The 17,341-nt window shown below is 36.8% G+C and overlaps 2 protein-coding genes across 6 annotated transcripts; both read right to left on the bottom strand.

Annotated features, from left to right (window-relative positions):
• Positions 1 to 654: 654 nt before the first annotated feature.
• On the bottom strand, positions 655 to 12,387 carry kat7a (K(lysine) acetyltransferase 7a). Of its 5 annotated transcripts, none has more exons than XM_073840020.1 (15): positions 12,166 to 12,387; positions 9,510 to 9,651; positions 9,133 to 9,312; positions 7,733 to 7,966; positions 7,029 to 7,111; positions 6,844 to 6,930; positions 6,152 to 6,265; positions 5,964 to 6,074; positions 4,002 to 4,193; positions 3,833 to 3,922; positions 3,215 to 3,355; positions 3,029 to 3,122; positions 2,348 to 2,494; positions 1,658 to 1,764; positions 655 to 1,531 (listed from the first exon to the last, which is right to left on the bottom strand). In XM_073840020.1, exons 1-15 carry the CDS (start codon positions 12,178 to 12,180, stop codon positions 1,433 to 1,435), a joined length of 1,836 nt encoding a protein of 611 aa, XP_073696121.1. In that variant the 5' UTR covers positions 12,181 to 12,387; the 3' UTR covers positions 655 to 1,432. The 5 variants fall into 5 exon arrangements, with proteins under 5 accessions (XP_073696121.1, XP_073696133.1, XP_073696127.1 ...); XM_073840032.1 differs by having other exon boundaries at positions 5,985 to 6,074; XM_073840026.1 differs by having other exon boundaries at positions 6,152 to 6,250.
• A 2,080-nt stretch (positions 12,388 to 14,467) lies between these two features.
• g6pc1b (glucose-6-phosphatase catalytic subunit 1b) lies at positions 14,468 to 17,137 on the bottom strand. Its single transcript, XM_073835540.1, has 6 exons — positions 17,131 to 17,137; positions 16,048 to 16,270; positions 15,795 to 15,904; positions 15,598 to 15,697; positions 15,066 to 15,181; positions 14,468 to 14,985 (listed from the first exon to the last, which is right to left on the bottom strand). Exons 1-6 carry the CDS (start codon positions 17,135 to 17,137, stop codon positions 14,468 to 14,470), a joined length of 1,074 nt encoding a protein of 357 aa, XP_073691641.1.
• Positions 17,138 to 17,341: the final 204 nt, after the last annotated feature.

The raw sequence follows: 17,341 nt of genomic DNA, 5'->3' as shown, positions 1-17,341 counted from the left end.
TAGAGGGATTTTTGCCACTTCCTTAGCTGGTCAGGCTTGGAGACCAGCTACTTCCAGCTAAGACCAGCCAACCAGCTTAGGCTGGTTTTAGCTGTTTTTTTTTTTTTTTTTTTCAGCAGGAAGCAGTTCATGCAAATACCACCCTGCTGATAAAAAACAGCTAAAGTCAGCCTAAGATGGTTGGCTGGTCTTAGCTGGTCTCCAAGCCTGACCAGCTAAGGAAGAGGCCTCTAAATCCCTCTAAAACCAGCCTGCTGACCAAATAAGAAAACCAACCATCTTATTGCATGAAGCAGTTCATACAATCACAACTAAACCAGCTAAAACCAGCCTGGTTTTTGGCTGGTCTTTGCTGGAAGTAGCTGGTTTTAGAGGAGTTTTGGCCACTTCCTTAGCTGGTCAGGCTTGGAGAGCTACTTCCAGCCAAATCCCCTCTAAAACCAACCTGCTGACCAGCTATGACCGGCTAAAACCAGCCAACCATCTTAGATTTGTTTTAGCTGTTTTTTTTTTTTGGCATCTAAACCATTTGTTACCAACATTCACAGTATTGTTTGTGTGGGTGATTAACGATAACAGTTTTAATTTTAACTTCCTTTCCTTTCTCTATTGTTTATTAATATTTATACCCAATAACTCGCTGAATGTCATCAATTTAAACAGTAACTGAATTTATTTCAGAGGAGAGACATAGAAAATCAAGTGCAACACATGCTACTGGCATATCATAGAATAGTCTGTGTTAAATCAACTATGTGGAGTTTACAAGTGCATTGTGGTAATTCTATGAGCTAACGTTAATTTAAGCTATTCCAGCTGCTCACAAATTACACAGTTGCTGCAATATATAGCCAAGACATGCTATAAAGTAAGTGAAGCTTAATCGTTTTAGCCTTTTCAAAAAATACGACAATGAAGGGTTAATATATCACATTTACTGCAATGTGTCTGTTTCAAAATACAAGTTAGTCTCACTTGAGCTAATAAAATATTCTTTTAATTTAGTGCAATGACTTTGGCTAATGTCAAAAAGGGTTGGGAATACATATCTGGTTCGGGCATGAAACAAGAAGCTCTTTAGCTCACAAAACCATTAGTTATAGAAACACTGTAATGGTTTTTCACATAAATATTTAACAGTCAAATAGTCATTTCTCTAAAACAAAACAAAAAATGCAGTAGATGACTAAAAAAAACAACAACAGTAAAAACAATTGCCATTTGAGTATCAAACACTGGTACTCTAATAGGACAGTTAAGGTAAGTTGAAATGTTCTAACTGAACCATGAGACACAGGACACAGTTAGGACTGCAGTCTTACTGGTAACTTACTGTAACAAAGAAAACACTTTCCTATGTGTTGAACTATTCTAATAGTGACCAAGACCTGCTAAGCTACAGCAAACGGTGAAGAGCATGCAGATTATTGTCTTAGGTTCCTTTGGGTGGGCTCCACTTCAAGGCCGTAGGGTCAATAGTCTTGCTGCTTCCACGTTTTGCCTCTTTGGTTTTCCAATCATCAATCAGATCCTAAAAATCATTGAATCATTTAAATACATTAAAAACACTAAATTATATCAAAATAACAAACCTGTAATTAATGTAAACAGTTTGTTGTTAAGATGACTACATACATTACATTACAATTATAGTTACCTGTCTTTTTAAGATCAAGTGCTTCCCTTTCCAGTACTTCAGCATCTGGAGTGACTGTAAAGTGCTGACAATGTCTACAGGATTGACAGCTGTTTCTTGACTGATTTCTGCTCCCACGTGTTCATACATGACAAAGAATGAAAACAATTATTCACAATATTACATGTTACAAGCATAAATGGGAAAGGAAGATAAAGGAACACACACTACAGTTCAAAAGTTTATGGTTTGTATGGTTTTGAAAAAAGTCTCTTATGCTCAACAAGGCTGCATATTTATTTGATCAAAAATACAGTAAATATTGTGAAATATTATTACAGTTCAAAATATTATAATTTTCTATTAAAATATATTTGAAAATGTAATTCATTCTTGTGACCAAAGCTACATTTTCAGCGTAATTACTCCAGTCTTCAGTGTCAAATGATCCTTCAGAAATTATTCTAATATGCTGAGTTGCTGTTCAAGAAATAATTCTTATGCTGCTAGATACATTTTTCAGAATTCTTTGATGAATATAAAATACAAAAGAAATCTTTTGCAACATTATGTCTTTCTTGTCACCTTTGAACAATTTATGCATCTTTGCTAAATGAAATATTTTCCATACTTTTTTTTTGTTGAAAAATTAATTATTTTTAAAAAAATCTTTCCAACCTTATTAAAAGTAGTGAGCGTAACACTAAGTACCTTTAATAGAGATCTCTTTGCCCTGGAAGGTGTGCAGGTAGCGCAGGAGTACTTCCTTCCAGTAACTCCTGTAACTGATGAGTCCCAGGTCAGAGAGAGGCCTTTCAGGGGAGCCAACCTTCTCCTCTACTTTGGACAGCAAATAACCTGTGCAGACACAAGCCATTTACACACGAACACGTTTGTCTCTTTCCGTTTTTTTTAAGGCAAAATGACAGCATGAATTATGTATTCTATGGTCACAATTGAAACTTTAAAGAAATTTCTTGATAATTTACTTACTCCCATGTCTTTTTTCAGTCGCAAAGTATATAAAAAGTGTATAAATTTGTATTTTTCTTAGAAAATGACTGATCATTTTGCTAGATAAGACCCTTATTCCTTGTTTGGGATCGTTTAGAGTCCTTTGAAGCTGCATTGAAATGGCAATTTGGACCTTCAACCCATTGATCCCCACTGAAGCCCATGTTTTCCTCAAAAACCTTAATTTCTTTTCTACTGAATAAAGAAAGACATGAATATCTTGGATGACATGGGGGTGAGTAAATTACCAGGAAATTTCATTCTGCAAGTGAACTTCTCCTTTATCACCACCATTTGCAATCTTGTTTAAGTTTAACACGGTAATGATAAATAACAAATATAAAAAGTATACAAGTGATCTAGATCTACTGCACTCACTGAAATCAATCAGCATCTTGCCATAACCCTGCCTCATATACTGTGGCATGGTCAGGATGCAGGAGACATTGTAGTTCAGGAATGAATTCTTTTCCTAAACCCAGATACGTATTTTGATTACCACAACATAATAACTTGTGCAAGGTAACTGAAGCTTAAGGTGCACCGGAGTCACTAACAGAGTACCTTGGAGAAATATCCTACAAGGTGGCAGCCGGTATTGTCAGCTTCAGTCATCACATAAAAAAGAAACGGCTCCACATCGTAGTACAAAGTTTTGTGGTCCAGGAAGAGTTTGGCAAGCAGGCACAGGTTTTGGCAATAAATCTGAAAAAGACAATTGACAGTGACAAGGCAGAATCAGGTTCAGATTACAAATTACTGACTTGCAGATAGTCAATATAAAGGGAAAGTTCACCCAAAAATTAAAATTATGGCAATTAGTTATAAGGGTTAATTACTCACCCTTATGTCGTTTTTAACCCATAAGACCTTGGTTCATCGTTCAAAGCTTCTTGTAGCTTCATAACATTATGGTTGAAGCACTGTAGTCACAAGGACAATTTACTACCATTCTGGGCCTTGAACGTGTCAGTTGTGTTGCTGTCTATGCAGGGTCAGAAAGCTCTCGGATTTCATCAGAAATATCTTAATTTGTGTTCTGAAGTTGTACAAAGGTCTTACACGGGTTTGGAACAACATGAAGGTGAGTAATTAATGACAGAATTGTAATTTCTGGGTGAAATGACCCTTTAAAGTTGTCAAATAAAATCAAGAGTCCTTGTGGAATGTCATTGTTCTTGCCTTGTTCTTCTTGCCGTCCACTTCAAAAACAGATATAGCCCCTTTTCTGTAAATCTCATCACCTGGTGGATGTTTCCACACACATTTGGCCTGATTGAAAAACAAGTAAGAAAGAGGTGTATGTATAATTGCAAAAACACACATTTTGATAAGGATGTGAAAGAGCTACCATGTGACGTCGCAGAATGGTCTGGCTTTTCATGTATTTGAGGCAGAACTCGCACATGTAGAGACGGCCGAGGCGGGCGTACTCTTCGGGGTACGGCGAGTGGTACCAGGTGTCCAACTCGTAGCGGCCAAACACAATGGCCTTTATCATGTTGCCACCTTCTGTGACCTGTCCCTGCAGCCGGAGCTTCTCCTAAAAGGACCAATGAAGGGAGGGAGAAACACAGGTTTGACTGGAGGGAATGACGACAGAAATAGAAAGAAAAAACCCTGAGACCTACCACAGAAGATTCATGAATGAGGAGGTTGAGGACGAGATCGGGAGATACACTACTGATGAAAAGTTTGGGGACAGTAAGATTTGTTTTGAAAGAATGAAATGAATACTTTTATTCAGTAAGGATGCATTAAACTGACCGTATATTTCACTTACTCAAAAAATGGTGTTTCTCTAAACTTATCAAAGGATCCTACAAAATCACAGTATTACATTTTCCAAAAATATTAAGTGGCACAACGGTTTTTGACATTGATAATAAGAAATGTTTCCATGAAACATCATGAGAGTTAGTAAATGTCAGAATTTTCATGTTTGGAGCTTTAAGGTAGGACAGATAAAGTATGTAGCTTAAAGGGACAGTTCACCCAAAATGAAAATTAAGGACAGCTAATCAGCATATTAGAATGATTTCTGAAGTTCATTTGACACTGGAAAAACTAGAGTAGTGACTGCTGACAATTTAGCTTTACATCACAGGAATAAATTGATATATATTAAAAAAGGTAAGTAAATTAAACAGCTCTAAATGCAGCCTTGGTGAACAAAATAACTTCTTTTAAAAACATTTAAAAAAAATACTGATCCTCAAACTTTTGAATGGAGGTGTACTTTTCCATGGACTGTACTAATTAATGTAGAAATTTGAGAGTTAAATTAAGTTAAGATAGAAATCAGCTGGAGAAAATAAGAAGGTGCATGTAATGCCTACTCAAGATTATTGTTTCTCATATTGGAACAGTTCAACCAAAAATAATTCTGTTAATACTTACATTTTTCTAGTCAAGCTTTAAAAGATAACACTATACAGGTCTCAAACATCATACGAGTAAGTAAATGTCAGAATTTTTATTATTGGAGCTGTTCCTTTATAGTAAAACAGATCAAGTATGTTGCTAAAAGATATAGTTCACCCCAAAATTTAAATTATCTTATTAATTACTCACCCTCTTGTTGTTCCAAACCCGTAAGATCTTTGTTCATCTTCAGAACACAAATTAAGATATTTTTGATGAAATCCGAGAGCTTTCTGACACTGCATTGACAGCAACTGACACTTTCAAGGTCCAGAAGGTAGTAAGGACATCATTAAAACAGTCCATGTGACATCAGTGTTGTGGTACTTAGTGAACGTGTGTCGAAGAAAGACATGAAAGAGAAGAAAGTGTTGAATAAGGCTGTTTTTGTTTTCTTTTTTTGTACACAAAAAGAATTACTGTAGCTTCATAACATTACGGTTGAACCACTGATGTCACATTTTATTTTAAAATTTAATGATGTTCTTACTACCTTTTTGGGCCTTGAACAGGTCAGTTGTGTTGCTGTCTATGCAGGGTCAGAAAGATCTCCATTTCATCAAAAATCTCCATGAAATGAAAATCTTAAGTTGAGTTCAAAAGATGAACGAAGGACTTATGGGTTTGGAAAGAATTAAATAAAGAATTTTCATCTTTGCTTAAACTATCTGTTTATCTGTTTACTTTGAGTAACACCCATAAGCAACAGATGAGAAAATGGCAGCAGTGTGGAGGCTACAGTGGAAGAGAGTCCAGCGTAGACCCATTGCGTAACCCAGAATGCAGTGGTGCGAAGGCTCAGCCCACTGCAATCTTTACAGAGTCATGAAAAAGAGAGGGAAAAGGAGAAAACAAAGAGGGAGAAAATGAGATGGGTCTTCTCTCTTACAAGATCATCCGAGGAACGTGCCTGGGCTTTTCTGAACAGCTCCAGGTCATAGTCACTTGTGATGTTCTCCAGCAGAGGCTCACGACTGCTGCCATGCGTCTGTCTGTGCTCCTGGAGAGAGTCAAGCAATGAGAGCTCAGAAACTGATACATGTATCTGCTGAGGGTTACAGAGCATGTGACACTTACTGTATACTTGTCTTTTTGCTCTTTAAGAGGAACAGAGTTTCTCTTCCTCCTCATCTCTGTCACCTTTTCTTTATACCGCAGCTGCCGCTCCGTTTGGGCCTGGAGGGACGGTAACTCAGAGAATGTGAGCGCTAGTGAGGCTATTGAATTAACACATAACGTTCACTGCACATAAAATGTGAACCTGAATCATAAAACCAGTCATAAGGGTAAATTTTTTTGAAACAGAGATTTATATGTCATCAATAGTAAACATGCTTTCCATTGATGTATGGTTTGTTGGGATAGGACGATATTTGACCGAGATACAACTACTTGACAAAATGTGGTATCTGGAGGGTGCAAAAAAAAATCAAATATTGAGAAAATCACCTTTAAAGTTGTCCAAATGAAGTTCTAAGCAATGCATATTACTAATAAAAAATTGAGTTTTGATATATTTATGGTAAGAAATGTACCAAATGTCCTAACGTAACATTGTCTTTACTTAATTTCCTAATGATTTTTGGCATAAAAGAAACATTTATTATTTTGACCCCTACAATGTATTTTTGGCTATTGCTACACATACCTGTGCTACTTAAGACTGGTTTTGTGGTCCAGGGTCACAAATATGAAAGCAGGGGGGGTCACTACTAGGACACATACCAGTCCAAGAGGAAGGACGTTAAATAATTAGTGTGCTGTTTTACCTGTTGCCGAGCGGAATGCCGATTCTCATCCTGCCGCTGTGACAGCGTCCTCTCCTCCACATTTTTGTCTCGAGAGCTTGCCTTCACCTAAGTTAAAGGTCCGTGTTTCTTGAGGCAAACCTTGCTGTTTAAGCAAAATACAATCTGGCTAAAGGTTTAGTCCAAATGACCAAAATAAGCATTACCTTACACTCATCTGCTGAAAGGTTATGGTACAGTGGGCATCCAGATATTGAAAAGTGCCTTTCATGTTTCCCTGTCAAATGTCCTGAATGAGGAATAACAATATTTAAATGTTGAATATGAGCATGTACAAAAAAAATATATATATATATTGCCAGAAGAAAAAAAAGTCACTATTAATACATAAATGTAACAAATACACCACCATTCAAAAGACTGAAGTCTGTAAAAAATGTAAAGAAATTAATTATTTTATTTATAAAGGACACATTAAATTGATCAAAATAGACAATAAAGGCATTTATAATATTTCAAGTGTTCTCCACTGCATGTAAAAGCTGGTCTTTTTAATTTTCTATTGTTCAAAGAATGAATTTTCAACATTCATAAATAAGACACATGAATAATAAATGTTTTCTACACAGCAAATCGGCCTATTAGAATGATTCTGGAGGATCGTGTGACACTGAAGACTGGAGTAATGATGCTAAAAATTCAGCTTTGCATCACAGGAATAAATTGCAAAAATAATAATAATTAGCAATAATAATGTTTCACAATTTTACTGTATTTTTGATCAAAGAAATGCATCCTGGGAGAACATATCTTTTTCCAAAGCATTAAAAAAATCGTACTAACTCCAAACTTTTTGAACGGTAGTGTAAATATTTATAAACCTAAAATAAAGGACCTGGAATCCAATTACCAAGTGAATTACAACCAGGTGTGGGGCACTTCATGTTAAAGTTGTAGCTCTCGTGAAAGCGTCGCCGTTTGGGCCGGTGAGCAAGGCCGGACTCTTTCAGGGACAGCTCCTTTGCCAGACTCTCATCGTGAGACACGTTTGGGCTGGACATGTCAATGTCAGACTCAGATGAAGGAGCGTTGCCGGTGGGTGTCCTGGGTGGGGATTCATCATGGTCTGCACTTTGTTTAATGTCTGGATGACCAACACAACAGAAAACAGGACTGTATGAAATTTAAGAATGGAATAAGGAATATATCATTACATCAATGAATGAAAATGGCAATAGAGTAACAAGAGGAAAGGAAGAAAAAAACAATAAAAACAAGAGGAGGTTAAAGGGAAGATGTAGCTAACCACATAACGTAGTAAACACATCTCTGAAAAAAGTTGAGATTAAAATATCAACTACATCATGTCAATGTCAATCAGTAATCTCTAGTAACTTTTTTGTATCAGTGATGATCATTCATGTTAGAAATGGCATTTAAAAATTATAAAATGTTGATTGTTGCTGTAATTCATGACAACATTAACAGAATTATTTAGTTCAGATAAACTTACATTTTTAAATCTAAATCTCTCATTTTAAACTTAAATTAATTCAAATTTAACCTATTTTAAAAAAACTGGATGCCTTTGAACTGCAACATTAGATTGTTTTGAGGTTTGAGCAAGCATATTATCAAAAATAAAAAAGAAGGTGACTTTTTCAGGGTGTATATTTATATTTACAAAACAAAACTGAACAAATAGTTCAAAGAGTGGTGTGTATGAATTCAACTAATAGCAAACTACAACAGAAAAAGTTGGCAAAAGCCACAGAAAAACATGAAATGAGATATTATGAAAGTCTAAAGTATTATTTCAAATAATAAAATATTTACATCTTAATAAAGAATTACTTCAAATAATGTACACAACTGTTTAAAGGTTTAAGGTCAGTAAGATTTTTCAGTAACATGTTTTTAAAGAAGACTCCTATGCTCACCAAAGCTGCATTTATTTGATAAAAAAAATCAGTAATATTGTGAAACATTATTTCAGTTAAAAATATTTATTCCAGTATTTTTTCCATGATGCAAAGCTAAATTTGATGCTCAAGAAATATTTATTATTATAATCAATGTTGAAAACGGCTGTGCTGCTCAATATTTTTTGGAAACTGTTTTCAAGGTTCTTTCATGAATAGAAAGTAAAGGAAAAAATCTCACTGACCCCAAACTTTTGAATGGTTAACATGTTGTATGAACTGAGAAAAATAAGCAAATGAAGAGAAGCACACGTGAGGAGAGCAAAGCATGGAGATACTCAAATGAGGGAAGGCATGAGTGAAGAACCATGCGGTTTTCTCCTCCTACCCCTCTCTGAGATTTCCCCATGCTGCTCCGTGTCTGAGCCAGAAGAGCGACTCTGCCGCAAGGGGTATTTCTTGGGCAAGACTGTCACCCCCTGCTGTTGACTACGAGTCACGCGACGGGTGGAATAGTTCACCACCTCCTCTGAAACCGGGGCAGATGTGTTCCCCACAGGACTGGAATCTAGAAACAAAGCTCTCAGGTTTGTTCATTCATTTACCTCTTCACCTCACCTTCACCTCCGGGGGCAAAAATCATATGACATTTTCATTATTCCTACAGCCCAAAGTCCCAAAGTTACTGTTTGCATCATTATTAGTAGATCATACTTTTAGCAAAGAGCTCTTAGCAAGTGATCAGTACAACGGCTTGTGTCTTACCTTGCGAGTTGCGGCTGAGTCGCAGTGAGGAGCGAGTGAGGCGGGTGTTTCTCACCGTGTGGACGTCACTCTCTGAGCTGTCTGTGTGCTCAGCGGAAAAGTCTGAATCCTCTGTACCTTCAGAGCTACTGCCGGCATTTCTCTGAGTGTCAAAAACATCAAAACTTAGTTTTTTTTAACACTTTACAATAAGGTCCCATTAGCATCAACTAACAATAAGCTTTACATTTAGTACCTATTAATCATTGTTTGTTAATATGAATGCAACTGTTTAATGATATGGTTCATCTTAGCTCAGATTAAATTTTAACAAATTCAACTTTTGATTTTAATAATGTATAAGTAAATGCTGTTACAGTTAAGTATTTTTTTGTCATCCACATACTGAAACAAATGACAAAATTTAACTATTACAAGGATGGTAAGGTTTTCATAAAAATTTACTCTACATTTTAACCTACATTACCGGTCAAAAGTTTTTCAACAGTAAGATTTTGGTGAATCTTTCATTACGTTTCTCATTTTAATCCCACAGTCCCAGGGTTTTCAGTGGTGTATGGGGTTCACTAATTCCTACGATTTAACTAATGATCTGTATTATATAATGTAATAATGTTTTCTTACGTTCTTAATAAAAGTTGAAAATTGTAACTTTATTATATGTGACCCTGGACCACAAAACCATTCTTAAGTAGCACGATCATATTTGTAGCAATAGCCAAAATACATTCAACAAGATCGATTTTTCTTTTATGCCAGAAATCATAGCATCGTTGGACAACTTTAAAGGCGATTTTCTCAAAATTTAGATTTGGTTTCAGATTTCCAAATAGTTGTATCCAGGGTTCGAAATTAACTTTTTTGATCACCAGCCAAAGTGGCTGGTAACTTTCTGAAGTTACCAGCCAATCAGAATTTCCATTAGACAAATTTTTACGTGGTGAAAATTAGGGGTGCAACGGTTTAAAAAAATTAAAAGTAACGAAATACGAATAATCTATCTAACTAGAAGCAACAGCACAAATAAATACAATAGAGTAAAGATGCAATAAAATAAACTGATTTTTCGGGGGTTTTTTTTAAGTAGGTCTAACATTAGTTTTTAGGTACAGAAACTATGCCGGGGCCCACCTCCTTCTCGGGTCAATTATTCAAAGGCCCCCCTATGCCTGACATTTCCTCTAAAGGCGTTTATTTTTAAACTTTTTTTATTAACCAAAACATTTGTTTTGCCTTTTTATTCTTCTAATGCATGTTATAAAAAACCTCAAACAAACAAACTTTAAATTAAAACTATACTTTTGAATTTAAAAGAAAACCCTCTGCTCAGTTCTAACTTTTTAACATATATACAGATTTAAATCTCCTGAATTCTTTGATTCAGAGATTCTTTACAACTTCAGAGTATTTTTTAAGCATTTAAGCATTCATTATAAAACACTCACAGGACAATCATTTTGACAACTACGAAAATACTTTGAAATTTCACGCAAAAGTACTATGGATCAGAGCCCCGAAAGCATGAATAGTTTGTGAATCAATAGCGGACTTACAGTATGCGTGCCTAGACTCCGATATACAAGAGTGTCATACATTACGCGCGAGTTCGTTAGTACAATTACTCTGATCGTACCTTTACATTAGCGCGATCGAGGGTTTGTTTCATGCAGCCAAGAGATGAAGTAGAGACCTGTTTTCCCGCGGGGGTATAGGTTACTTTTATGCAGGTTTTTGCGGGCGGGAGTGGGGCATAACATAAATATCGCGGGCGGGAGCAGGACGAAATAACATTTCTGCGGGAGTAATATTTGCGCGCGTTCTGAGGCTTCGGATGAGCGCACACACAGATCTTCTCACTTCTCACCTTGCGCGCGGGTTTGCGTCTTATGGCTCTTAAATGTTGAAACTGGCAAAGCTTAAATGAGTTTAGTTTAAATCCAGATAGCAATGTGTGCAGTTCAGGTATCACCTGCACACGAGCGCTATCAGCACCCGGGAGACGACGGAATAATGACTGCTCATATTACAGCATGCGGCACTCGCACTGAACAATAATGGTTTGTCCAGGGGACAAACGACCCAGAGCGTCTCTGACATGATTTGCATGATTGGCTCAAGCATCACCGGCCAAACTGGCTGGTAAGTTTTCATCAGTAAGGGTTGGCGGGTGTTAATTTCGAACCCTGGTTGTATCTATACCCTTACTCCCTATTATTATGTTGGGTGAGTCTAATGAATCCTAAAAGCACTATTCAAAAGAATATATTGTTTTATCAGAATGTATGAAAACATGACTTGGGGGAAAAAGACCAAATTTTAGCCTTTTCCCTTGTATCAAAAAAAGAAATGTCTGAATTGATGGCTCCACAAGCATGAACTATTTGTGTATTCGCTTATTACATAGTGAAACCTCGTATTACTTATTAGTTTTGGCTACCATAAGCACATTTCATACACAAACCCCATTCACCTGACACACAAACAATTGAACTAGTCATTTGGTTATGATGACTGCGACTGCGCCCCAAATGCAAAATGCTGGATGTAGTGTATGTGTAAAACGAGCAGGTGAAGGCTGGATACACATGAACACGCAGGTGCGAGATGCTATATACCGTAGGCATGTACGCAGCTGGCCTGTAGGATGCAGTCATACCTTCCGCCGCGGCATAGCGCTTCTTCGCGGCTCTCCCTCCTGCAGCCGATTCACAAGGTTTAATTTCTGCTGGATTTCCTAATGCAGTTAGGTCGCCTAAACCTGTCGAAGGCTGCTTAAGTGATGCATCCCTGTGGAAGTGATGGAAACATTAATTTGGTACAAGGAAACACGGTTTCATCAGTGCCAGTCACGGGTCATGACTGCGCGCGTCTGTTTACACTCTCCACTTCCGGTACCAAATTCTAATGTAAAGGTCTCACGGAAAATGATAAACACGAGGAGGTAACCATTGTTTTAACCAGACAAGGACGAATTATTTTCACTTACCCTATTGTTAGCTACTTACGAATGTTTATCAAGTAAAACATACACAAAAAGGAGATAATTAACGTCGTGCAGTTCATGTAGTAATAGTTTTGTCGCTAGATGGCGGCACTAATGTGAATGATGAAGACGTTTTACCCTATTTTAAGCATTTCACCACTGAGTTTGAATTTTCTGACGGTTTCTAAAACCAGATATCCCTTTTTAAACACACTGCATTTCATAAAATAATTGAAATAGAAGTTTTGTAATATAGCTCCTTTATGTACAATTGCTCAAGCTAAATGAACAAAAATACAGTTGGAGTCATAATATATATAGGTATATGTTTACTTTTAAAAAATGAATGTCTCTGTAGGCACATTGAACAACATTTGCCTATTATAGAGGGGCATGTTGTCACATTATATGGAGCTGTCACAACTAAACCTGCCATTGAACAGTCTATCATAAACCTGCTAAATTTAACAGTGAAACTGATAAAATATGAACAATTTACGACAGCAAAAATATAAATGGTAACACTGATGTGTTAAACAGTTGTGTTGGACAGCAAATATGATATAAAATGCTATATAATAAATGTATTTTTTACTGACAACAACTACAGTTGAGGTCAAAAGTTTACATACACCTTGCAGAATCTGCAAAATGTTAATTATTTTACCAAAATAGGAGGGATCATAAAAAATGCATGTTGTTTTTTTTTAGTACTGACCTGAATAAGATATTACACATAAAATACGTTTACAGTCCACAACACAAAGTAATAGCTGAATTAATACAAATGACCCCATTAAAAAGTTTACATAAACTTGATTCTTAATCCATTAGTGATAGCTATTTATGAGTCCCTTGTTTGTCCTGAACAGTTAAACTGCCTGCTGTACTTCAGAAAAATCCTTTAGTTCCCAAAATTCTGTTTTTTCAGAATTTTTTGTGCATTTGAACCCAATCACTGTATGATTTTGCGATCCATCTTTTCACACTGAGGACAACTGAGGGACTCATATGCAGCTATTACAGAAGGTTTAAATACTCACTGATGCTTCAGAAAGAAAAAAAGATGCATTAAGAGCCAGGGGGTTAAAACTTTTGAACAGAATGAAGATGTGTAGATTTTTCTTATTTTGTCTAAATATCATATTTCTTTTTCATTTGGTACTGCCCTCCAGAAACTACAGAAGATACTTACTTGTACCCCAGAAGAAAAAATAAATATACCCTGATCTTTAATTCAAAAAAGTTTTAACCCCCTGGCTCTCAATGAGTCATGTTTCCTTCTGGAGCATTAGTGAGCATTTGAACCTTCTGTAATAGTTGCATATGAATCCCTCAGTTGTCCTCAGTGTCAAATAGAGGGATCTCAAAATCATACAGTCACTGTTGGAAAGGGTTCAAATACACAAAAATGCTGAAAAACCACCATTTGTGGAACCTGAAGGATTTTTCTGAAGAACAGCAGGCAGTTTAAATATTCAGGATAAACAAGGGACTCATAAACAACTATCACAAAAAAAAAAAAAAAAAAAAAAAAAACACAGCTGTGGATCATTCAGGTAACAACACAGTATTAAGAAACAAGTGTATGTAAACTTTTGGACAGGATCATTTTTATAAAATCAACTATTATTTTCTCTTTTATGTGAAATATCTTATTAAGTACTAAATAATGTGTATGTAAACTTGACTTCAACTGTATATAGTTACCCAAATATAGCTCTTTGATCTCCTTCCATCTTGACATTTATATTATTAATAATGTTACATAATATTTTGCATGAATCAATATATATATAGCAATGGATAATCCTGATGATATCTTTGCTTAATTCAGATTGCATACATTATAATCAAAACAAATAAAGTCATCCGTCATTTTGTTAAATAATACTTACATTGTAATATTTCAAAACATGCAATGTGAGGAAAACACTAAATACAGACTTAAATGCAATTTTATAATGTGTTTTCTTTAATATGCTTTCATTCTGTGGTATACATTTGCTAATGTGCTTATGCAGTAAGGTACAAAACTTATTGTGGTCAGAGGCACAGTGGCGCTCTTGCAGAAGGAAAGTGCATAGAAGAGCGCATGAGTGCTTGTGGGAGGTCTGAATGAGTCTAAGAGGCTCAGGAGTGGCAGCGTTGCTGCTGTACAGGTCAGTCTGTAAATGGCGCTATTTCCACAGCTCTTGTTTTTCTCCAGATCACCATGAATAGGCAAATGGAGGCTCAGCCCCAGACCGAAAAGGGCCCCGGTGTTGCGAAGGAGGCCAGCAAAGGGTGTGGTGTCCAGATGGACCCATTCAGACTGAATGCACCACTTCTGCGCCTTCATTAGGCTCCAGTAGGGGTCTATTGAAGCTGCATCCAACAATGTGTAAAGCCCCAGTGCAACGAACACAAGACACAGGATGGTGTGCACATAACTCTTCAAGCTTGCTGAATAGATCCAGGAAACTCTATTAAAAGCCTTGGCCACGGCGATTCCTGTATAGTGAAGTGAGCAATTACTGTATGTTGAAGAAGTAAGAAGTCTTATTCATGAAAAAATATGCAATGCAACTGACCCGAAACAACTCCCGCAATGACCTGATGTGGGAAATGAGCTGCAATGAAGACTCGAGAAAGACTGACGCAAACCTGCACACCCCAGAAAAGGGCCCAAAGAAGACCCTGCAAGCACCTATTGAACAAAGGAAGGAAATGTGTATCGTTAATATTAAACAGCAAAACACTGACATGAGGAACCTTGTTATTTTTTTAAAATGACATTCAATATCTATTTGAGTAATTGCTCCATCATCTACCCAAAATAAACTGCATCTTTACAATATACAACTTGATATGGTGATAAAGCAGAGCTGCTTAGATAAATGAGTTTACGAGCAGCTAATGAGGTATTTCCGTCTTACTGGAGGCAGGAAAGATGGTGATAGTTGTGCAAGTATTTTCTTTCCTTCCTTTTAATCTCCTCAATTGTTCTGGAAGATTTCTTGTGACTGAGGAGCATTTCCATGCATTCATTCTGGTATTATCTTGTAAAAATTAAGTCCTATTGAGTAGTATATATAAAAATAGAAACAGGACATAATCACTCACCATCTTTTTAGGGGGTCACAACCCTGCAAAATCGGCAACAGTGACGTGATCATGGCATAGTAAACCCCTGCAGCTCCCATCGCATGACCAGAAGGACTTCCTAGAAGAGCGGCCAGAAATCACTGTGAAATCTGCTTTTGATTTACTGTGCTATTTGGTCTATATAAATACAATGAGAAACATAAGGAGACACTCACCAGGACCGGTCTCGCAGGTCATAGGGAACTGTTTGATTTGTGGCACAGTCGAGTTACCATAATAAACAGTTTCTTTAACCCACCAGTAAGGACGCTCACCAAACATAAGCCTGTTTAGTGATTTAATAAATAGATCTGATTAGGAACAGTGAATATAAGTTCAATACGATTCTAATAGACATTTGCTATTGAGAGATTACTCTTTTTTTTAAGGGTATTCATGGATATTTACAGAAACAACAGCAGTACTTACCACTTGAGGACCAAGTTGAGCCAGTCTCCCACAACAGCAACCCAGACCAGCTTTACTCCCACTGCTGATTGCAGATGGAACCAGATGGGAAAAAAGAATAAAAACGTTGTACGCAGATCTGCCACTGTAGACACAAACGTAAACCAGCTTTGCACATGTCCATAATGCATCTGCAGGTATAACGTACTGCTGATCCCATAACCATACAAGATTTCCATTACTGCTGTTGGTGTGTCATAAAACAGCAAACAATATTATGGATGCTCATTCATGTTCTGAGTCTTAGCATGCACAAGTTCCTATCTGTAAAATCTCTTCATTGTGTTTTCAGCGTCTTGAATCTGGATTGTCATCCCAGCGATGACCTGCATGGCTTCAGCCTGCTCCTTTTATCCATCCGCTCAGTTGCCAGGTCACTGGGCACCAACTGAGCTTTGGACTCTCTGGAGTAAATAGAGGGAAAATTGTCTCCAAACATTAAAGCGTGGTCATTAAAGGGGGCATGTGCCGTGCATGTGTGTGAAGTGGCAGGTTTTGGGTGCTAAATTTAGCTCTCGATTACGAGAAAGACATTTGCTAGTTGAATGAGGTGATGACATTTATGTGGATGGACACGTCCTGGCTCTTGACTGTTCTCTAAGGTTGTTTTCTTTATATAAAAAATGTGTTATTAATGTTTTTATTAAATATGTTTGTGTTTTACTTATATGTCACAAGTCTCTTACTGCATTTATCATATCTGTTGTTTAAAAGAATAGCGTTTATTTGAAATGAATCTTTTTAAACATTTCAAATATCTTTACTGTCTAGAGGTCGACCGATGTATCGGTTTTGCCGATTAGTCGGCACCGATAGTTGATTGGCGGAACTATCGGATATCGGCAAAAATCCTTGCTGATAGTTTTTCCGGGTTTCGTTCTTTGCTGAAGCGGCTCATGCTCTGCTGTCATGGAGTATGAGAGGTTTAGCCCCAGACCAATGTTTAATGTCAGGATTGTTACCATATATTTGTATTGATTTATATCCAGCTGTTTATATTCTTAGCCAGCAAAGTTGCAGGTGTAAAGACATGAGAAAGCAAACTGTTCATTCAGCCGACAAAATCAGTCACAGCGCGCCATAGTTTTACATTACACATCTTTCCTACATCGTTCATAAAGACTTGACCCTGTGCTGGAAAATTTACTATTGTGCATTTAAGCAAACTATTTGTATTTCTGTAGCTCTAATTAAGTCTGTATGCTTAATACAGAGCTATAATTTATGTTTTAGCCTTTTCTTCAGGCCGTTAAAG

This window comes from Garra rufa, chromosome 1 (assembly GCF_049309525.1).
Source record: "Garra rufa chromosome 1, GarRuf1.0, whole genome shotgun sequence".
In the NCBI taxonomy this organism is placed as follows: Eukaryota; Metazoa; Chordata; class Actinopteri; order Cypriniformes; family Cyprinidae; genus Garra; species Garra rufa.
Note: the sequence above shows the minus strand (reverse complement) of the source record. Positions and strands in the feature narration are given on the sequence as shown.